The 23,858-nt window shown below is 35.6% G+C and overlaps 1 protein-coding gene across 4 annotated transcripts; it reads right to left on the reverse strand.

Annotated features, from left to right (window-relative positions):
• Window positions 1-22,486, reverse strand: bisc (TM2 domain-containing protein 1 biscotti). 4 transcript variants are annotated; one of them, XR_016141559.1, is made up of 5 exons: window positions 22,242-22,486; window positions 12,017-12,098; window positions 8,093-8,377; window positions 2,792-2,916; window positions 1-136 (listed from the first exon to the last, which is right to left on the reverse strand). XR_016141559.1 is itself a non-coding variant. In XM_089086858.1 (4 exons), exons 1-3 carry the CDS (start codon window positions 22,420-22,422, stop codon window positions 8,095-8,097), a joined length of 546 nt encoding a protein of 181 aa, XP_088942984.1. In that variant the 5' UTR covers window positions 22,423-22,486; the 3' UTR covers window positions 49-136; window positions 8,093-8,094. The 4 variants fall into 4 exon arrangements, 1 of the variants encoding a protein (XP_088942984.1); XR_016141557.1 differs by having other exon boundaries at window positions 7,959-8,377; window positions 22,242-22,482; XR_016141558.1 differs by lacking the exon at window positions 2,792-2,916 and having other exon boundaries at window positions 37-136; window positions 7,959-8,377; window positions 22,242-22,482.
• Window positions 22,487-23,858: the final 1,372 nt, after the last annotated feature.

Below are 23,858 nucleotides of genomic sequence, written 5' to 3' on the forward strand. Positions count from 1 at the left end.
ATAAAGAAATATGATCATGAATTTGCTGCTTCAATATAAAAGCATCAATATTTTTGCATCACGTTGGTTGCTAATCCTCCAAATCATGTGTTTACTTCAGATCGATATGAAGCTCGGTCGCAGTTTCCAGATACTTCTGGAACAGAAAAAAGATAATTACACTTGGGTATACGACTGGATTTAATGTTAGCTAATAACAATTTTGACCGACTAAGTTATTTAAAAAAAACAGAGTAATGAAGAAGAAAACACAGAAAAATATTCAGTATTTGTATTAACAACGCAAAATGGTAGTGACAAATCTATAGAGAAATATAATATCAAAAGAATATCCATAGAAAAAGCATTATTGTAAGTTTTCTGTGTAGTTCATTCTAGAAACGGAAACACAAGGAAATAAAAAAAAAAAAAATTATAAAATAAATATATATAAATAAAAATAAAATGAAAAAAAATATATCAGTAACAACTGTTCAGTAATGGCCAAAATATAATTTTTATTGGGAGGTCTATAATTCTTCCTATCTTTTGTTAAGATTGAGATTTTTTATCCCTATAAAGTGACTCGTCTCAATAGTGACCGAAACTTTAAAAAACGAGATTTTAATATCAATAGATACATCAAAACAATCGGATTTTTATGCTGATTTTAAATATTTAAATTTCATCAAGTTTAGTCTTACTCATCAAAAGTTAAGAGCAAGCGCCATATTTGTGTCTCCAATCATACACAGCGAAAATCAGTGTAGGGTTCAAGTTCAAACAAGAAGCTCACTCGTTTTTGCTAAATATTGGCAGGGATGTGAGCAGACTCATTTTGTACCTTAAATAAAATAGATCATAGATCATTACCCGTTTTTGATTTAATAAAGGTGAAGAGTGGTTACATTTCTTGTAAAATGTTGAAGGTTTAAGGGTCAAGGGATGTTTCAGGGGGTCTCAAACCCTCTTTGATCCTCCAATCATAGATATTAAACATCTCACATGTTTTTGCTTCATGCAAGATGCAACATGCTCACTTTTGTGCTAAAATTTCGGCTGGGTAGTGAAGAGGCTTCTGTACTACTTTGGTTCTCAATAGTAGCCTTTAAAAATCACTGTGTGATTCTGGTTCTAAAAAGGTACAATGTGCCAACTTTTTTGCAAGAAAATTGGCGTGACAGGGGCCAGGGGATTTAGGAACAGTAATCATTCAATTTTATGCTCCCAATAACATAGATTGAAATCCTTCGGAGATTTTGCTTCAAATCAGCTGCAAGATGTCAGTCATTCTGCCATGTAGTAGGGAGAGTGCAGAGATTGTTGTGAGTTTTACCAAGGGCCTCCAATTACACAATTTAAATCATTGCATGGTTCTGGTTAAAATGATGTGCAGCATACCTACCTTTCTACTAAAAAGTTGGTAGGAAGGGATTTGGAAGGAGCTCTGGTCCTTCGTTTCTAAAGCAGCACCAATCTAAGATACTGGTGTGATTCCGGTTCCTATACGGTTTCATGTTTCTACTGATTGCAAAAATTGAGCGTGAGAGAGCAAGGAGAAGGGGGGAGGGGTGTTCCGAGTAGCCAAGGGTAAAATTTTTACCTTCGATAATACATTTGTGTCAATCTGCTTCAAACAAGGAGCAACATTCCTACTATAATAAAGAGTTGACAATAAACGGCGATGGAGGGCCCACAGGCCCAGTTAGCACATCTAGCTTGTCTTAGCAATCAATAAAGGCTTAGCTCTATTTTTTGTCTAAAATCATTATCCTGTTTGTTTCCACAGCAACGAAGTTGTTATCTCCTTTAAACCCTGAAAATGGTATATCCGCGAGCAAAACTTTGGATAAAAATCTAATGTAGTATATAATCAGCTAGTCAAGGATTTTTGATTCAGTTTAAAATCAGCTTTTAATGTCTTTGCCTTGGGCCAACTTTCTCATACTGTTACTAGTCCCCAGCTCCCCCGAAAAAGATTCCGGCGGCGGCATTGAAAGTTAAATCAGCGGCACCACGCTGAAAAATTTTCTGCGTGCGCCCCCCATTGCACTTCCTGACTGAAGGGCCACAAAACGGAAATCAGCACCGCCGGTTTGGACCTTGAGTATCTACTGCCGTCATACTTACTTACTGATCAATACTGAAGAATACCTGGAAAGTCACCCCATTAGTGGTTACAATATATTCCTGTAAAAAATGAAAGAATACGAATACAAAAGGTTCCTCAAAGATCTATTTCACTCATCCAAACTTAACTGTATGTTAACTGACACGTAGAGGAGAAGACAAGCACTGAATGTATGTTGAACGGATCAAAAAATAATTTCTTCAAAGGCCTTAACAAATTTGAAGTTATCAAGAATAAGTTTCCTCACCTTTGTGGTTCCAACATACATCATTTAATTGTTAAAATCAGTCACAACTGAATACCCTCTCTACTGTCATCGAGGTAACTAACATGGATAGTACCTTCCATGCCAAAAAATGTTATGTATGGCACAAAATGTATGAGAAAAATGCTTTCTCCAGAAGCCAACAAAGGAATTAATAGCTTAAAACAAGTGAGAACCTTGGCTCTTTTTGGATGTGTTGATGGACTTTGGCAGAGAACAGTCTGATGTTTAATGTCGCTATATTCTAATTTTATCACTATCATCAAAGTCTAACATCGTTATTAGCTTAAATTTATTTTCTTAAAAAAAAAAAAAAATATGGCACAGGCAGATTTGAAACATCTACTCCCCAAAAAGGAATCAACATATGACGTCAAAAGTGGTGGTTTGTGAATAGCTGAGACAATATTACTTACATTTTGTCTTTTTCCTGGGAGCTTTCTTGTTCATATGGAAGAATCTTTTCAACCCCTGGATCTTGTCTAAAATTTGAAGTACAAGGGTTGAGGACGGATATTGGATCGTTTGTAGATAGAAGAATCTAGATAAAAAAAACTTGCTTTAAGTTTCGGACACAAACATTTTCACCATTTTGAAGACGAATTCTCCTCTTATCACTGGCTCGTTAGTGACAGCCAAATGGTCATCATTTGCTCGTATCTTGAATATTTCGAAATTTATAAGCGCATCTGTGAACTAGATTTCACAGATTCAAACTGAATCCAAATAGAAATTCAAGATAATTCCTCAATTTCTCCTTTCGAAGCGTAAATTTACCTTCATTGGCCTCTACAGTCATTAAAACTGGAGTGCGGGATAAAAAGAACCCTCACAGGTCGAATCACCTAGGTCTAATCTAGGTCTTGTTTTCCCATCTTGAAAAAGATGCTTGAAAGAGGGAAAATTTATACTGATCAATTATCTAAGCTTATAAAGCTTATTCTAAAGCTAAATTTGCCTTCTTCAAAGTCAAGATTAAGTGATCTATACTGTTTACCCGCTTCCTTCACAGGGAGGGGGGGGGGTCATCATCAACTAAAAAAATGGCAAATGGGCATAAACATCAAAAACTGCATCTAGATCTCAAAATATTTCAGGTAAGAAGAAAATTTCTGAGCATTTTAAGTCTATCACTCTGCTGAGTTTAAACTTCCTGTGACTAAATGTCTCTATAATAAGCTCATGGACATTATAATCCCGTCACTACGATTTCGTGCTGTCCAAATAGCAAGCTTTCAATTATTTGTCACGAATTTAGTGTGATAATTCGTCCATATGGTTTTAGCTGTGTGGCGATTAAATGTGTTTGCAACTAAATTTTTGGGAAGGCATTTTTTTGTGAATAGATAAATTACAGGGTGGTACTTGATGTAGTGTTAGTCAACACAAAAGAGCTGCGGCCACACTGTTGCCTAGCACATGAAATAATTATCAGAATACCAGCAGCCTGCCAAGCAGCTTGGTAAACTTCAAAGAAGAAAAACAGTTAGGGAATACAATGAGTAGACAGACAGGGAATACTTCACCCATAGAATTATCAAAAAATCGCAAGAATTCGAGGCTAGCTGAGGCAAGGGTCGAGTTGCTAAATGAGATCGTAGCCATGTTCAGTCCCCTAATCCGTTCAAGAAACTAACCACTACGTGTTTTTCATATCTAGCAACCTGAAATAATTTCTATCAATGAAACTCCAAAGAATATGTTCAGAAAATTAACCTCCTTCTACCGAGCCAAGTTATAGAGTCGTCTTTCTTAGTAGCTAAGTCATGATTCATTCTTTTTTTTCACTGTAGCAATTCTAGCAGACACTATCTATCCAGTATAGTTAAAAGTTTTTACCTTCCATATAAAATCCTTTCTATAGTGAAGCTAGCAACTTAAAAAAGATCTGGCATGGCAATATTTCGGCGGGCCTCCGCTACCAACCCTTGCCGTGGTGCACCGACTCACTGAAACATTCTCGGTGGTGGCGCACACATCTATTTTTTCGGCCACACACCACATGTTTTGAGCGTGGCCTCGGGAACTAATCACTTCTTTCAAAAGAGTACAAAGGAGAGCTCGAATTATTTTGGCAAAGAGAAAACTATTTAAGCTTAGGAGGCTCATGTGACACCATTCCCTAACTTAGTCCTAAAAGCAGAAAATGACATATTAAACACAACCGATTTTCTAAACAGATTTCACAGCTTTCAAAAATACAAAGCAATATTCATTAACCTGACCAAAGGTTCACAAAAACAAAGAGAGAGAGAAATCACAAGATAAAGAAAGCAAATAGGACTATGGGCAGTAGAAGGAAAAGATAAAACTAAAGCAACGCGGATATTTCACCTCTATAAAACAAGGCGTCTTCAATGCTAAGTAACAAAGATAAAACCTAAAATAGCCTAAAATGATGGGGCTACCAGCTATTCGATATGGTATCCTATAGGCTACCACTCTTTGATCTCTAACCCCACAGTGCCTCCTCTAGCGGTACCGCTAGAATATAGAAACGTGATCAAGCAATTACAGATTTCTACAATTTCTTTGCATGCTGGGGTTGCAACCAGTATGTGTATGAAACGTGTACTGTATTTTCAAGGGTCAAACCATGGGTCCCAAGGTGCCGTTGTCTGTGTTACCACAGAAAACTCTCTAACTATCTCGTTGGAGAGTAACGGACCCTCCTGTCCATACATTAATGACGGTCCTTCTCGCAAAATCTTTTCCTACCCTGCCTGGGTTTGGGGAAAAATAATCTCGCACAGTTAGAGAAAGTAACTCACTTGTATTCCTCCAAGTGTAAACTCCCACAAAACATGGACTGTGAATTCTATAAGTGAACTAACTAAACAGACTCTGAAAACAGACCTTGCAGTCTAGAAACGATCAAAGTAAAAAAAAAACAAAAAATATTCACACAAAGAAACCTGACGTAGGGGGTGAACCCTAGATTGACCCTGCCAATCCGATAAATGAGGTTTTCATAACCACAAGCTTTTTGAATAACATTATCTATCATTGGCCAAGTTCAGACAGACAGAATTAGATCCTTAACTAAAAGTTTACTTATTGCGACACCACAGACTTAGCAACAAGAATTTAGCTCCTCCTCTGAAATTATAGCAACATCAAAAAAGGAAATCGGTCATTTATCTAAAAAGAAAAGGGACAGCGTCCCAACAAGGATCTATATTCGACCTCATTTTTCCAAAATACTTTTCCTTGTCACCAAGAGGTGAAAAATCTTCTCTTGCTGATATCATCCCTTTTAATTCCTTCTTATTAAGTCTTTCCTTAGAATAAAGTCCCCCCTGCTTCCTCAATTCTAGCACACAGAGAAAGACGGAGACCTTGTTATGTGACATTGCCATTTCTGGCTTTCCTGGGTCTCTAAAATAATCCTCACTTGTTTGGATTAGAACCCTTTTTCTAGCCTTAATCCTTTCCTGTGATTCCACAGTCTAGTTTGTCCCGAATTTTCTAAAATACCTCTTACTTGGCGAGATCAAGAATCTCTCCTCGAATCTAAAAATATAGCCAAAACCATGGCATAAAGAATGAAAGATGGCAAAAAGAATTCTTTGTTTGCTTAAAAAAAAAAATGTAGTACTGTTGTTTTCCTTTTTTTAAACGAGGTTAATTTATACAGCATAATACTTGAAAAAATTAAAAATCAAATTCTCAGTAAAAATCTTATTATCTGCTGCAGTGTTAAATCTTATTAAAAAAGTTTCAATTATCCATTATGTTGAGGAAATGGTCATATCAATTCAAATTAATGTGCTAGAAGAGGAAACTTCATCTAATCGCAACTCCATTTTTAGTTAGCATCAAACTTTCACGAATTTACTGTTTCTGTTTAATAGGTTATCCGTCCGAAGCTAAAAGTTCGCTTGAACTTTTGTTGCATACATGAGGACTCATATAAAAGTAAATCTTGTTCTTACAGTACTAAATAGTACCACAGATTAGCAAACACAAAAGATGCAAAGGATAGTAATTTGAATACACTATACAATTTGCAATGTAACATTTACAGAGGACTGACTGTCTTGCACTCTTTTAGAATCAGACTATCAGTGATCACCATCAAGACTGTCAAAGCACACTGTACCCTTTCACCAACAAGGGACACTGCTGATCCCCCTAAACACACGTCACGAGAAAACCTAAGAGATGTAAAACATCTCTTACGTTTTCTCGTGACGTGTAACTTTCTTATACTGAGAATAAATATATTTTGATTATAGTATAATATTGGTATGCCTTGTATCGATGTGAATTTTTGAATCAAGTTTTGTGCCGTTAAGTTTAGACTTAAAAATATTATTTCGTCATAAAATTTTCATAAGAAGTACACCAAATGAAATCTGTTTTGTTAAAGAAATTTGCTTTAGAAGGAAGCTTCCCACTAAATACAAGTTAAACCAATTTTTTGAATGAGTTATCAGGAAAAAAATTCATGCATTAAAATTTTTTGAAATATGGCATTTGAAGTTAGATTTTGAGTAATAATACTTAAAGTAATTGAAACTTTAAGATTGGGGATGCTAATTCTAAAAAAAATAGTTTTTATTTGGTTGAAACTTGCCAGTTAAATAATATTAGCCTAAAAAATATTCCTTAAAAATATCAGGCTTTGTCCACAAATCTTTTGCACGCAAAATTTGTGTTGCTGCTCCCTTAAAATTTAACAGAAGTTACAGATTTTAAATTAGAATAAAAAATAAGGACTGAATATTCAGCCTGCATACATGACCGTAAGGTTGGGTTGTGCTAGGATGGCAAGAAACAGAAAAAGGTTATTGACAATCATTATAAAAAAAAAAAAAAAAAAAGAAGGTACGCGAAGTATATAATAGAGTTATCATTGTTCATATTTACATGTTTACTGTCCCTGTTGATACACTTTTTTAATTCGCTTTCCTGCAAATATTTCAATTAGTTTATATTTAAGTTTCAACCTTATTTCATCCCAGTTTTAGTTCAACCAGGGCTACACCTGGCCTAAGGAGAAAATTTGATAAAAAATTGCAATAAAATTGACTAGAAAACTAAAGAATGATTAAAAAATTGGTATTGCTGTACCAGGGGAAAAAGAAACAAAAAAAAAAAACATTAAAAACACAAACATGCCAAAGTTGTATTTTTGTTCACTTCCTTTGTCAAATCGTGGTACTGATTTTGGGCTTTTCAAATGACCTTTCAAACATTTTAGAGTGACTCTAAATGCTCTTTTTATGTTTTTTTTTATTTTTTTTCACTTCATAACCTATGAGGTGGACATATAAAGTAGACTTTGAAGAAAGAGCTAATCTGGGCCAGTAGAAATAGCCAGGACAGGAAAACCAAAATTAAGTCTAACAACGGATATTTTTGCTGTTCCAGTTCCCAAAAACATTTCATTATTCTCAACAGAATTTTGGCTGTGTGCAATTACAAATTAAGTGATACACGTGCGCTAGTGTGGTATTTTACACACAGCATTGCTGGGGAGATGAATACGAGAAATGGCTATAGTGTTTAAATGAAATTAAGATTTACAGGCTCAGAAACAGCCAGAGTATAATAAAAAAAAAAACTTAACAAACTCACTGAAATTAGCGATAAGTCAGCAAGGGATCAAACCATGTTCACAACTATATTTTCACAGGATTTTTCAGTTCCTCCTTGTGTGTTTATCAGCTTTTATAGTACGGTATCAGTTTTTCATATTCAAATAAGCGTACCATTATGAGAACCAATCCTCCTGCGGATACCTGTATGTGTCATCATTTATTTGCAATATTTCCAAAACCTGGCCATAGTAGCTAATCACATATGCTGAGCCATCTGCTGGACCAAGAGTTTGTGTTGCAATAAGTATGACATCTATTAATTGGCCAACAAACATAAAACCACATGTGAACAGTTTTAAAAGTCCAATAGCAGGGTACCCCAAGTAGAATCGGTCGATTCCAAAAGTACCAAGAAAAACAGAAAGAAGTAATGCCTTCTCAAACGAGTAACCATTCCTGAAACATATTCAATTACAAATTTTGAGCATTGATAAGAGTAACAAACAAATTATCAGAAGTAGGTACACTCAATGCAGTAGTCAGAATTTACATTTCTGAAGAGCTCAAACCCATAGGGAAAAAAAAGAAAAAAAAAGTGAAAAAGTAAATAGCATGTACAAACAACAGGATCTGGATTTTCTTTGCTAAGGGGATGGGGTGCGGTAGGGGAGGATTGTCCTAAACTGGCTGTACCCCAATGAGTTTTTAAAATTTGTCAAAAAAACAACAACAACAGAACCGTGCAGATGATGCACTGCACTAAATAAAATAACGAAGGAACACAACAAATATCCAAGACCTTCAATAGCAGAAAAATTCACAATAAAAAGCCAATCCAATAATTTCAACCAATTAGCCTGGTATCTGCAGGAACCAAATTAGTTAGTATGATGATACTTTTTAGACTGAAGATTCTGCAAATAAAGTTTTAGGACAAGAACAGCATAGTTTTAAGAAAGGTAGAGGATGTGTCGATCAAATTTTCAATCTCAGATCAATAATTGAGAAGTACCTGAGTCATCAAACGCCTTTAGTCCCCAGTTTTATATATTATGGTCCCCAGTTTTATATTTTATATTATGGGAACTTCGTGGGCGGGTGTAAAAAGGGAGGCTTTGAATAGATTGGGGTGGAGGAGGAGCATGCGTAGCTGTGTTGGCCTCAGGTGGCTTTGTGCTGCGGTGAGTTGTTAGTAGTAGTAGTAGTAGTTTATATATTATGGCAAGCGTTTGATTCAACTGATTCAGAAGAGCTTTAGCGAAGGTTTTATCCTTGTATGGTATACCAAATAAATATATCAAAGTGATTAGTGCCATGTAGGAGGACAACATTGCTGCGGTTAAGGAAATGAGGTTAGTAGCTGGTTTGGTATTAAATCAGGAAATAAGCAGGGTTGCGTTCTATCCCCTTTTATATGGATCATTTTGTGGGCTTTATCCCAAGGAGCATAACAAAGGCAATGGGAGAACACAAGATCAAATGGGGAGATAAAACTCTCCTAGAATTAGATCATGATGATGATTTACGCATCCTAGATGAAAATGTTAGCAAAACAAATGAACCTTTAGAGGTTTTGCGAGTTCAGTATGCAAGAATAGGTTTAGATATTAATCTCAAGAAGACTAAGTTAATAAGACTAGGAATAAGTGAAAGTGAAGAGGTGAGGTTGGGTAACAAGAATATTGATCAAGTGGACAACTTCACTTACCTAAGTAGTGTCATATGCAGCGCAATAGCGCTGCCTAAGTAAAGAGCGATGTGGGCACAATATATTATTTTTTTTATTGTAAATTGAAAGGGCTAGTGCCTTTTTTAATAGTCGAAATTGATACAAGGGAACCAGCCCCATACCCATCTTTTCCCCAAAGGGTAAAGCCCTAAGGGTAAGGGTTGTAAGTTATGCCCTGGGGGCATATAAGGTTTTCATAGAAAGCGTTGTTGTAGAAACTTCAAAAAGGGCTCCTTCGATTGAAAATTGAAACGTCTAGCGCCCTTTTTAATAGTCGAGAGTTATGGAAGGGCAACTAACCCCCCTCTCACACCCACCATTTCCCCAAACACATTCAATCAAAATTTTGAGAGCACCTTTTGTTTAGCGTAGTTAAAAGGTCCGGAAATTTTTGAGGATGACAGTCCCTCCAAAGCCCTCAGGGCAAGGGTTGTAAGTTATGCTCTGGGGGGCATATAAGGTTTTTATAGAACGACTGGTGGTGCAAACTTCGGAGGGGGCTCATTGGATTGGTAATCAGAAGTTCTACCACCTTTTTTAAGAGTCGAAGTGATTGGAGGACTGATACCCCCCCCCACACGTCATATTTTCCCGAAATGCATCTGATATAGATTTTGAGGTAGTCATTTGTTCGAAAATAGTCCAAAGATCATAGGCACCGCAATGAAAGGGGCTTTTCTATTGGAAATTACAACGTCTAGTGCCCATTTTAATGGTCGAAAGTGATTGGAGGGCAACCAGCTCCCTCCCCCCACGCCCATCATTTCCCTAAATACGTCCAATCAAAATTTTGTTCAGTGTAGTTGAAAGATCCAGTAATTATGTCTTTGAAGATAACAAATCCCCCACAGCCCTCAGGACAAGGGTTATAAGTAATGATCCAGGGGCATATAGGGTTTTAATGGAAAAGGCGGTAGTACGAACTTCAGAGGGGGCTCATTGGATTAGAAATCAGAAGTTTTAGTGTCCTTTTTAAAAGTCAAAGTAATCACAGGGCAACCAGCCCCCTCCCCCTCACAGCCTTTTCCCGTAAAATGCATCCGATAGAAAATTTTAGATAGCTATTTGTTCAAAAACAGTCCAAAGATCACATAACAAGGCCTTTGGGGTTGACACAACGCCCTAGAGTATGGGGATAAGGGTTGTGAGTTATGCCCTGGGGGCATATATGGATTTTATGGAAGGGGTGGTTGTGCAAGCTTTAGAGGAGGCTCATTTGATTGTAAATTTAAAGTTCTAGTTCCCTCTTTAAGAGTCAAAAGTGATGGAGGACAACTAGTCCCCCCTACCCCCCAGCCACCCTTTTTTCCCAAACGCATCTAATCAAAATTGTGAGATAGCCATTGTGTCCACAATAGTCCAAAGAGAATGTAACAATGCTTTCAGGGTGGACCCACCCCTCCAGAACCCAGGGGCAAAGGCTGTAAGTTATGCCCTGGGGCACATAAGGTTTTTATGGAACAGGTGGTCATACAGACTTTGGATCAGATGGGGCTCATTTGATTGGAAGTCGGAAGATCTATTGCCCTTTTTGAGATTCAAAAGTGAATAGAGGGCAACCAGCCCCTCCTCCCACATGCCTATCATTCCCCAAAACACATTCGACCAAAACTTTAAAAGAGCTATTTTGTTCAGCATTGTTGAAAGGTCCAGCAATTATAACTTTGGGGATGTCGAGCTCCCCACAGTAGTCAAGGCAAGGGCTGTAAGGTAAGCAATTCGTTCATTGTTTACATATAGTATATTTAAACACCTAGGTGTTTTTAAACACCTAGCTAGCATTGTGCAAAACGTTCCTCCCTTTCTCGGAAAATCAGCTAATCCCTGAAACTCCAAAAGATAAAATCCTAGAAATGTCGGCGAGGCGAATAATAGAAAAAATACAGAAACTGAAAAAAAACTAGTATTTGTCCCATTGATATCTCAACTGAACTAATAAAAGCATTCCCTGATAAACTATCAACACCCCTTGTTAGTATTTTTAATGATATTAGTGATTTCGGATGTTGCCCGTCGTGCTGGAAGCTGGGCTATATTACTCCAATCCAAAAGAAGGGAGGCGTGAACGATTTTACTGGCGTACGACCGGTCCCCGTAATCCCAGTTTTTTCAAATAAGCACGAAGGTTGCTTAACTGACTGGCTAAAGGCAGAGATTCTTGAACTTATTGACTTACAACAATTTGGAAACCTGAAGGGAATATCTACTTCACACTATCTTGTTGCACTATCTTGTCCATAACAATTGTGTTTATAAAAGTGAAGATTTTTATGTTCACTGGAAAGTTTGAAAAGTTTCAGAACTAACATTTAAACTCTAAACCTTTTATTCAAACCCAACTCAAAACAATATACAATTATACTTACGTCCACCTGCATGGGATTTCCATTTCGAATGTAGAATTATCACTCAATAAACAAACCAGGCCATCAGCTGCAGTACAAAGTGCTTTAAAAAAAAGAGCAAAGGTTAATGTTTCTACTAAGGATTGCACTTCATGATGGCTAATGAAGTTATCATGCTCTAAAGGCTCAACAAATTTACATAAAATAGGCCTATAGTAAAAATGGGAATCTTATGTCTCTGATCCCCTCCTTCCTAATTAAGTTTTTTTCTAATTATAGATAAGCTTACTTAATATATAATAAAATACACAATATGCTTGTCAAATCAATTAGAACATATCCAATTAAGCTTATTCATAATTAAATTATATTAAATATATTAAATTCGTATTTAATTATAAAATCCAATTATAAAAAAAAAACATATACAGAATTCTATACATTAGACAACAATACCTACATTGGCTTCCTTTTAAGTTATCGGCAACGGAAACATGTGTCAATTACTAGTCTAGTATCAACTTTGAATCCAGCATTTGTTTTTATTCAAGGTTAATTTTGCCTTAATTTAATCTCGAAGGAGCCCTTGTTTTTGTCTTGTACTGAAAGCTTACATTTTTAGTTACAACACGGTAACATTGTATCAACTAGCAATCTTGAATGAAAATGATGCAAAGCTTTTGACGTGATATGCAGGCTTAGTTTTACCTTATGAGACTTGAGACAAACTTGAAGCTTCTTTGCTTGATCTTGAATGGACTTTTGATTGTTAAATCTTGAATTTTTACTTGTGGTAAAACAAAATTACATCAGCCAACAAGCCTGAATTGAGTTTTGGGATTGTTCTGCATGCTTGGTTTTTACCTTGCTTGATACTTCAAAAAAGCTTGACAAACACAATTGGGCAAGAGTTGTTATACACTTGGTCATTTTATGCTTAAGCCTACTTGCTCTTAAACTTATCGGTTTTGTGACTTCTAGTTGTTTTGTACATTTTTTTTTCCAAGTAACTATACATTTTTTAGTGACTGTGCAACATACCAATTAATGAAGAAAAAATTATTTTTATTTGCTATATCACTGCATAAAAAGCTCTACCACTGCATAAAAAGCTCTACAAGGTTTAGCTCACTACAGTGGCGGATCCAGGGAGGGGGGCGAGGGAGGTCTCCCCTAGCGTAGTCTAAAGTAGTGTAATTTACTTAATTAAATCAAGTTTGCGTTAATTAAACTTGCTCCTAACGCCAGTTTATTGGATCAACCTATTTTGCCCCTCCCCCCCCCCATAAAAAAATCCTGGATCTGTCCCTGGCTCACTACCATCACTGAAACTGGCAGATACAGAATGCATCCTATTGACAGAAAGTACAATTTAAGGTGATTTTTTAAATAACAGTTTTATCCTACAGTTCTACTGTAACCACAGTTCTATTGTAACTGGATTTCACAAGGTCAAGAATATACAATCCAGCTTAAAAAACAAATAAACAAAAACAACATCACATTAAGATAAGAACAACAAAGAAATATCTCATTTAGGGCTTCATCTGAGACCATCAGGGAGAGGGGTAGGGGTGTAAGGTAAATTTTCAGATAAGTAATCGTGATTTAACCATGGTTCGCTCAATGGGATGCAGCAAATGTGCCGCAGCCGCATCATCACTAACTGGCGTACACAGGATTCGTCCATATTGCTAGCAAGTACGATTTAAGGTAATTTGAGGTGATATTTGGAAAGAGCATAAAATAAGAAATCTAATTGTCATACTTTCATTTTGTTAGCATATTTTTTTTAGATATGTTCAACCACTTCAAATTTATCCATATTAACAGATCCCCTTGTAAATGAGAATAATTACCCAAAAAGATGGTCAGGTATGTAGAATACTGGTAAGATAATTTCTGGTAGACAGTTATCTGGTTGGCCAAAATTCTAAAACTTTATGTTGATTTTCGGTAGAACGTGAGTTTTTTTTCAAAATAATAGACATACCAAACACTATCTTTGACAAAACAAAATGTTGAAATGCAAGTTTTAGGAGTCCAAAACTCTGATATCTTGTTGATATCCAATTGATGGAAATCAAAAAATTATATGATGGTATTTCAAATGGTACTACTTTAATGTGCACTGTCTTGTGGGTTTACTTTATTGCGTTACTATTTATCTAGTGCTACTTTAAAGTGCATGATGTGTCTCAGGAATGCATTTTCAGAAAACCCATCATAATATTTGGAAAGAGAATAGAGTATAATGAGAGGATTCATACCAGCATCCCTTCCACCAATATTTCAAAATTCTCCTACAGTTTCAAATGGTCATACATTTTTCCAATTTTTGGGAAGTTATGCCTTTAAAATAAATGTTACAAAACACACTCAGTGCCCTTTGTCTCAAAAATATAAGTGTATTAAAGACCTTAGCATGCAAACTAACTTTTAAAATAGCAAAAAAAAAAAGAAAATACAAATAGCAAAGAGAATAGAATTTAAAGAATATAATGGTTCTGCTTTTATTTGATTAATATGTTTCCTTTAAATTTTATCACAAGAGGATACAAAAAAATGTCATTCAGGACTATATTTGGGACCATCAGAAGGGGGGGGTTAATATATACATCTTCAAATTATTTAGCTAGGATGAAAGTGAATATACCCCTTGATGTCTTTTTTAATGCTCTTTCCAAATTCAATACAGTAAGTGGTTCTGGGACAAATTCCATTTTGAACCTTTAATGACGCCCCAAAAGATAACTTATCACCTTGTCTACATTTTTCAGACTATGATATAAAGTTAAGAAATTGGATATAAAAATTAGCTTTTAAAAATAGCCTAACCTTAAATAACTCTATAATTTTTCAGAGCTTTGTTTGGAACAAAGAAAGGAATAAACAGAACAAAACAAAAAAAGAAAGAGGATGCATTAGTGCTACTGATGCAAAAATGTAATTTTCCTTGTTGTAGAAGGTGGGAGTTGAAAACCTGCAATTAAGGTTTTCAACAGTGGTGGTGTACTTTGTTTTGCTGTGGCATCTTTTTCAAGGGGTTTCAGGCTCTTTTTAAAAGTCCCTGCAAATTTGTTTTAAAAATAACAACAATAAGTTTATTCCTTGATTTAGTCAATAGACACTACACAAAGTGAGACACAATCCCAAAACACTTCTGCTTATGTCAAAGGAATTACAAATGGCCAGAAACAGAAAAAAAAAGTTTTGGAGATTGTATTCACAGAGTGTAAATAATGCAGATCATTGACGAAGGTGTAAACAAGCACACAAACAGGTGAGAAATATCTCTAGAAGGATTTCTGAGCAGCATAAAGAGGCAATTGCCACATCAGCTAAGTCAAATCCTAAAAGATTTCAGAAACTACGCCTGAGATAAAAAGCCTGGAAAACATTCAGTTACCCAGCTGGTACAAAATGGATATAAAATTGATGATCCCCAAGCAATACCAAATTCCCTTAGTGATCAATCTGCCATTTTTCACATCTGTTGACAGCGCTCCACTCCCATATCCTCCCAAATATGACATCTTAATTGTAATGTCACCTATTACTATCAGTACAGTAGACCTTGAAACCTGCCTTAAATACCTGAACCCAAATCAATCAGTTGGACCAGGTGGCATTCACCCTCAACCTCTTAAAGAGACATATGCTGAACTGTCTCTTCCATTTGCCCAGCTTTTCCAGAAATCTTAAGATTTATAGTGTATACATGTGGAATGGAAGTTATCAAATACTACCCCAATAAACAATGATGGTAACAGAGATGAGGCAGTCAATCACCAACCAATCAGTATCACCTCTGCTGTTTGCAAAACATTTGAAAGCACAGTCAACCCCCACAGTCATTCAACATCTGGCTCAAGGTAAGCTATTGTCCCCATGCCAACATGGTTTCCATTCTGGTTAACCAGTTGAGACCAACCAAACTTACTTGGTGACTTAATGTAACCAAACTTATAGACATAGATTTTCTGTAGACATGATTTTGCTGGACTTTGCACAAGTATTCAATTAGATGTGCCACATGAGACTGCATATTAAGCTAGAAGCTATTGGTATTAATACAGAAACAATTGACTGGGTGATGCTTTTCCTGAGTCAGTTTTAACTCCTGATGAAATCGAAATTGATGATTACCAACTATTTTCTAATCTGAATTCCCCACTCTGCCACCGAGGTGTGTGCCTTTGTATAAGAGATGGAGCAAATGTTAGTCTCATTCAATTCTCTGAATACTGATAAAATTGAATCTATGTGGATTAAATTACACAGTCAAATAATTTCAATTGTAGTGAGTGCTCTTTATGGAAGCCATTGTGCTTCATGCGTTATAAAACAAAAGTCATATTTGTCTGCCATGTTGACCAATTTCGTTAGCTATGATCTTGTCCTTATGGGGGACTTTTAATCTTCCTGAAATTCAATGGATTGATGGATCTGGTTCTTGTAATAGAGACTCTCCTTTTTTGTCTGCACTCTTTGGTAACTTTCTCAGTCAAACAATTTCACAACCAACTCGTTTCAGACAAGGTCAAGTCTCCAACTTTTTTGATCTGGTTTTACTCAGTAACGATGACCTTCTTATTAAGAATGTAATAACCACACCTGTTGATAACAGTGACCATGTTGTAATTATTTCAGAGTTATGTCTACCTACCATTCAGCCTTCCTCTAAGCAACAAAAGTTTGTTAACTACAAAATAGTCTCTGAAAAACATGCCAAAGTCAACTGGAAAAAGTTTATTACTGATGATATTGAGGAGAGTAGGTCAAATGTAAAAACGGAAATTCTAAATGTTGAAAAGTCAGGCACCAGAATTTTTCAGGTAAAAAAGGCAAAGAGTTTACCTTTTTGACTACTAAAATTAGTAAGCTAATCAATAGAAAACACAGAGCATGGAACCGTTATAGAAAAAATAAAACCACAGAAAATTATCTAGTTTTCAATTCCTTTTGTAGTCAAATAACAAACCAAATAAAGGTATTGATGAGGAGGTTTGAGGAAAAACTGGCAGAGGAAGTTAAGGTTACTAAATCTTTCTGGTGTTATGCCACTCATAAATTTAGCAGCAGATACACAATCCCGGATATCCTGCATGATAGGAAATCACTTGCTGATCCTGAACTGAAACTTGGAATTTTCAATCAATATTTCTCTTCTGTTTTTTTGTCCAACCCCAGTATTGTATATCCTACACCTCCCTTATGTGATGTATCACATAATATGGAACCAATTCTGATTACAGATACTTTGGTTCTAAAGGAACTGACATCCCTCAAACTGAATAAATCTGCTGGCCCAGACAGCATTCACCCACGTACCCTACACGAATGTTGTACAGTCTTGTGTCAACCTCTTTCCCTGCTGTTCAAATTATCATTAAATCTTTCTAGACTACCTCAGGATTGGAAAACTGCACATATTATTCCTATTTTTAAAAAAGGTAGAAAGGACCTTGCTGAAAATTATCAATCCATCAGCAGTTGTTAAGGTTCTTGAAAGAATAATTAATTCTGCAGTTATTAAACATCTTGAAGCAAATACTGTTTTACACAGTTCACAACATAGCTTTTGTTCTGGAAGCTCTGTTAACATTAATATCCTGGAATCACATGACCACATCACGAAATTGCAGGATATTGGGGTGCCTGCTGACATGATTCTGCTTGACTTTTCTGAAGGTTTTGATAAAATATATCACAATTGACTTGCATGCAGTTAAGCTTGAAGAGAAATCCCTGCTTTGGATCCTTGATTTTCTTTACTCGCAAAACCAATGTGTTTGGTTGTTTGATGACTCTGGAGATTGTATTCTTTCTTCCTCAATATGTGTTCTAAGTGGAGTTCCTCAGGTAAGTGTCTTGGGTCCTACATTATTTAATGATTTCATCAATGATGCTCCTTCCATTATCAGTAGTAATTTTAACACTTTATGCAGATGACCTGAAGCTTCTTGGACCAGCTTTGTCCGGTGAAGATCGCGCCCTGCTACAAAATAATCTTCATCTGCTGGGTCACTGGGCTGAGGCCTGACTTGTTGAATTCAATGTTGCCAAGTGCCATATCATTCACTTTGGCAAACAGAATCCATGCTGCTCTCATTCTTTCTTAGGCCACCAACTCTCCTCTGTTAATAATGAGCAAGATCTTGGGGTCACTATTAACAACGAATTAAAATTCAGTACACATGCTAAGAGATCTGCTGCTGGGGCTAGTTCCACCTTGGGTTTGATTAAGCATACCATCTCCACTTGTTACTCTAAAGTCATCAGTCTTCTTTATAAGGGACTTGTGTGTCCTAAGCTTGAAGTTGGAATGTCACTTGCCTCTCCATATTTTAAAAAAGATATAACCACTCTTGAAGATGTCCAAAAATATGCCACCGAAGTCATATCTGGCATACAAGATATATACTATCCTGTAAGACTATCAAAGTTGAATCTCTCTACACTTGTATACAGGAGAAATAGAAGGGATGCCATTTTAGCCTTTAAGTTATTGAGGGCTAATATTCTCCCAGCATTATTCCCTGCTGTTAGTACCCACTCAAGAACTAGAGGTCATCAACTGAAACCTGTCAAGCAGCCTACAACATCTAGAGTCCGTACTCAATTCTTCTCAACACATATTGTCAACAATTGGAACAAATTATCTAATGAAACTGTTACTGCTGAATCCGTTGATGTTGTTAAACAAAGGTTAGTTGCTGAGTGGTCCTCCAACGATTGTAAATTCAATTGGGATGCTATCAAAGATGGAGCAGCACTTGGTCACCAGTTATTCTTGCATACAACTAGTCATCATTCTGGAGCTCTACAAGGAGAAATTCTTAGATTGCTCCTAGCTGCAATTTAAGGTAATAAAAAACAAGCAGTAAACTATTTGGGAAAATAGACAAACATTTCTCTCTAATGTTGTAGAAGTGAGGAGTGGAATGCCTCAAGGCACAATCCTGGCCCAAACTCTATTCAATATTTTCATTACTGATGCACCTTCTAACATAAAAAAAGAAATAAGTCTTTATCCAGACAGTTCAAAAGTAATTGGTTCAGTTAAAAGTTCAGATAAAATAGAAACCATTCAAGCAGACTTGGGCTCATTTACTTGCTGGGCAGAGACTTGGAAGCTGGTGTTCAATGTCCAGAAATGCAAAGTAATTCACTTTGGTAAAAAAAAAAACTCATGACACCAATACTCAACTGAGTGAGTGGACAAAACAAGCCAACCTATTGTCAATAGTCATGTCAAACCTGACCTGGGTCTATTAATTGATGAAGAGTAAAAGTTCAGTTTACATGCCCAGACTGTTGCTGTAAAGGCTAGTCAGGCTCTTTGTATATTTACAAGAACTTTCAGTATTTGTTCCCCCTCAGTTGTTTTGCCTAAGCTAGAGTTTAAAAACTTTCAAGAAGCATACCAAATCAAAGTTGTGTAGCAGAATCTTTTCTAACTGGGTAGTGAGTCTATGGAACTTGTCAGAATACACTCTTCTGTCAACACTGAGTCATTCAAATCATCAGTTGACAAGGAATGGTACAACAAGCCCTGGCAATAAGTTTGGGACTCATCTGATCAGTCAGCACAGTATCTTTGCACCAAGTGATGTATTCACTTTCTTCCTGGCTAAATTATGTGAAGATTTGTATATTTAACAGGGGGGGGGGATTATGCAGTGAAAACAATGACAATAGTATTTAAAAAGAGCATGAAATAAGGAATTTAATGGTAGGGCTACAACTTATATTTCTTTAACATGTTTCCATTAGAAGTAGTAAATCATTAGCCTAAAGTAGTAACTTCAAAAAATGAAAGTTTTAAATTTTCTGTATAGGCTACTTAGAAATTTCTATATACTATACACATATATAGGCTGGTAGGTTTGGAGGAGCTTAAATTATTGACCTCCAAATAAGGCAAACATACCACTTGAAACCATTTTTATGCTCGTTCCAAATATAATAGTGGTTTGACTTGGAAATCTAATTTTAAGCATTTTATGGATCCTTGAGAATGATACCTTTTCTTTTATTTTTTTTCAACAGAAGAGGGCTAAAATAATGGTTAAAAACTTACAAGCTGATAATAATTCTATTTTTATAAAATTATACAATCTACAGGCATTGAGTCATCATGATCCAAACAAGCAAACAGTTTATAAGTCTTTAAAGAATTGCTGTGTTTGCTTTAGTCTGCTAGCATCACTCTTGTTAGCCCATAAATTGAACCAACTGTGACAAAATCAAGAATAAGAAAACACATGGGAAATGTATAATTCAGGCTATATATTTGCATATTAGGGGGGTTGGGGTAAATTATAGTGAAGCTGCAGTCAAAACGTGTTTACTATAATTATTCTGCATATAATGAAGTAAGAATTGTTCTCTTTAACCATTTTAAATGGCCAAAAATGGTAAAATTCTACTTTAGCTACTTTTGGCTATTGCAGAAAGGAGTTATTTTAGGAAAATGAAACTTTCAGGGATGGGTCTACAGGCTAAAGTATGGTCCTGGAAGGTATTTTGAAGTACCTACCTCCACTCTTTCTCTCTCTAGAGGTCCTGAAATTTGCCTACATGACAGGTAGGCTATCTATTGGATTTTTGACCAAACAACATTTTACCTTAATTTTGAGTTATCAGTTTCTTTTATCAGGCTTTATTCTGAAAATAAAATTCCTGTTATTTGAGCAAAATTTTTAGCCATATCAATTTTGTTTTTTTTTCAAAATTTAGGAAATGTATTTGCATATCTATAAAACCACATAAATTGGGATTGAGGAAAGATGTGAAGCTGAAAACAGTTTTGTTGTAGTTGATGTAAGCAGAAGATCTATTTTGCAAGGTTTCACTTTTATAACACAGATTTTTAAAGGTGATCAAAGGTCAGAACCCTCTAGAGGGAGAAGGAGTGGATGTAGTTATTTCAAAACACCTTCCAGTACATACTTTAGCCTGTAGAGCCATCCCTGACAGTTTCATTTTCCTAACCTAACCCCTTTCCAAGATAGCCAAAAGTGGCTAAAGTAAAATTTTACCCCAAAAATGAGAGAAAAGGGTATCATTTTTAAGGATTCAAAATTGTAGTTCTGAGTAAAATTGCAGTTCTGAGTAAAATGACTATTTGGCTATATTCAAAAAGAGCATACAAAATTAATCAATTGTTATGTTTGCCTTATTTTTAGTTCAGTAATTTAGACTCCTCCAAATTTACCTAGAAGCCTGTATGAACTTAAAAAAGTGGGTATACTGTTTGTTGTTCATATTATTGACTTATGAATAAAGTAAACATACCACTTGTTGCCTTTTTTTATGCTCTTTCCAAATATAATAATCATTTTTGTTAGAAATGAATTTTATCCCACTCCTATATAGCCTATACCAATTCAGGGTATATATTTGCACATAAGGGGGTGGGGGTAAACTTTATTTCTGATGTAAATGAGAGGTAGGTTTAACATTTGCCCCACCCCCTTTAATGTGCAAATATATACCCTGAATTGGTATATATAGGGGTGGGGTAAAATTCATTTCCAACAAAAATGATTATTATATTTGGAAAGAGCATAAAAAAAAGGCATTGAGTAGTATGTTTACTTTATTCATAAGTCAATAATATGTACAACAAAAAAATTTGCCAAAAAAATGGCCCTGGAAATATATTTCTTGAACTTCAGCAGAATGTTGGCATATTTTAGCTCAAGGCCAAAAATAAGTACATTTTTGCAAATCATATTATTTACTTGCAAATAAAGTAAACATACCACTTGATTCCTTTTTTATGCTCTTTCCAAACATAATAGCCTAATCATTTTTGTCGGAAATGAATTTTACCCACACCCCTATATATAAAAATTCAGGGTATATATTTGCACATTGGGGGGGTGGGGGTAAATTTTAAACTTACCTCCCATTTATATCAAAAATTAAATTTAACCCCATCCCCCCTAATGTGCAAATATATACCCTGAATTGGTATATATAGCAGTGGGGGTAAAATTCATTTCTGACAAAAATGATTATTATATTTGGAAAGAGCATAAAAAAGGCAATGAGTGGTATGTTTACTTTATTTGTAAGTCAATAATATGATTTGTGAAAAATTTACCCAAAAGTATTCTTCTTACTGCCTGGCAACTGGTAAACCATGGTATTCCCTATTCATATTTTCTTTTTGGTTAAATATATTGCTAAATACCATAGGTTAAGTGCAATCAATAAAATATTGGTGACTTACTCTTTGCTTTTCCATTTTCATTGCAGCCTATAGGCTGTTGAGTATTGTCATCAATGATGGGAGGTTCACAAATATATTGCCCCAGCTTTATATTATTGCAATCTATATAGTTTTTACTTTGATTAAAGTCCCCGTGAACAAGTGAAATCACAAGTAATAGGTACAAACATTGACTCTGCATTGTAGTTTTTTGAATATTTTGCTTGGTACAATAGCGGGTTTCAAAATGACGAAAATATTACGTCCAAACGCATAAAAATGTAGCTTTTGATTGAAAAAATCTATTTTCAGGACAGGGTACATCAATTTTGAGATTAATAGTGGCCCTTAGAGAGGGATGGGAATGACTCCCCTACGTTTTGAAAAATTTATTTTCATTAGAATTTTATTCTTGAAATCTTATAGGTATTGAACAATGAAGATATCCCCTCCAGATTTTAAGGAATGCCTTTTTTGCATCTTTATTAAAAAATTTGAACCCCTCTTTTCTTCCAAGTTTTTAACACTTGGAACCCTTTTTCCCTGTCGCAACAAAAATACCCATGCATTTCAAAATCAGAGCTGATTCGGGTGCAATTTGGCTTTTATTCCGAAAAATTTTGATCGACAGTTTGGTCCCACCCACAGAAAACAGGGCACACTTGATCACAAAAAAAATTTGTTTGCTCTGCTGAGGTACGCCTTAATTTTTCTATAAATTATCATTGATTTTGATATAATCCAGAACATTTGGTAAGAAACAGGCGAATAAACCTTGTGTTTTCATTTAGCATAATCTAGACAAGCTTCTGCCAGAGATAATCATTCCAAACTTAATTTAACCCATAACTAGTCTGATGGGGTAAAATTTTGCCATTCCCTTATGTTTTGACATTTTCCAATAGCTCCTGCGGCTATTTCCTCGTGGTTCCATGTAATCATTGGACACCCCACTAGGAATTTTTGATGAGTCAATCGACTTCCACCGTCCGTCCAGAAAGGAGATAATGGGAGTATGAAGTATTTTTTCCCCCACTCGATCACTTACGTAGCGAAAAAAAGAAAGCTATTAGAGTCAAGCATTTTGAAAAACTATTGTTAGAGAATCTGAATGACAAACATTCGACAGGTGAAATTTAGTTAGCATTATTTCCACCATTTATCTTTTCTTGTATACCAATACCGAAGATCTTTCAAACTTCTTAGCAATAAATTTAGCGTTTCTATTGTTCCAAAATTATTTCTTGCCAGATATGTGAAAATTTTTACCCTGCTTTCATTTTCCCTTTCAATCCTCACTGTTCTAGGAAGGCAAAATGAGTAGCCAGAGCTTATATCGGTCTGCTTTACCTAGGTGGAGTGTCCAGATTTGGAGAAAATGGCGAAGGTCTGATACAGATAGAGTATTACGTTTACGATAGAGTAATTTCTTAACTCTATTTTTTGTCCTTCAAATCTTATCTACTCAAATTATTTATCTTTCCAATCCAAATTTGGGGATTTCCCTTCCAAGTGAAGAACGATTCTTCAGTTCCCAAAGTGAAGAAACATTCTTCAGTACCTAAAGTGAAAATTCTTTCTTCAGTGGTTGCTCCTTGTATTAATTTATAAATGGGTGAAAATGGAATTAAAACTCTC

The sequence above is a fragment of the Artemia sp. Qi Xiang Cuo genome, chromosome 3 (assembly GCF_049724085.1).
Source record: "Artemia sp. Qi Xiang Cuo chromosome 3, ASM4972408v1, whole genome shotgun sequence".
NCBI lineage: Eukaryota > Metazoa > Arthropoda > Branchiopoda > Anostraca > Artemiidae > Artemia > Artemia sp. Qi Xiang Cuo.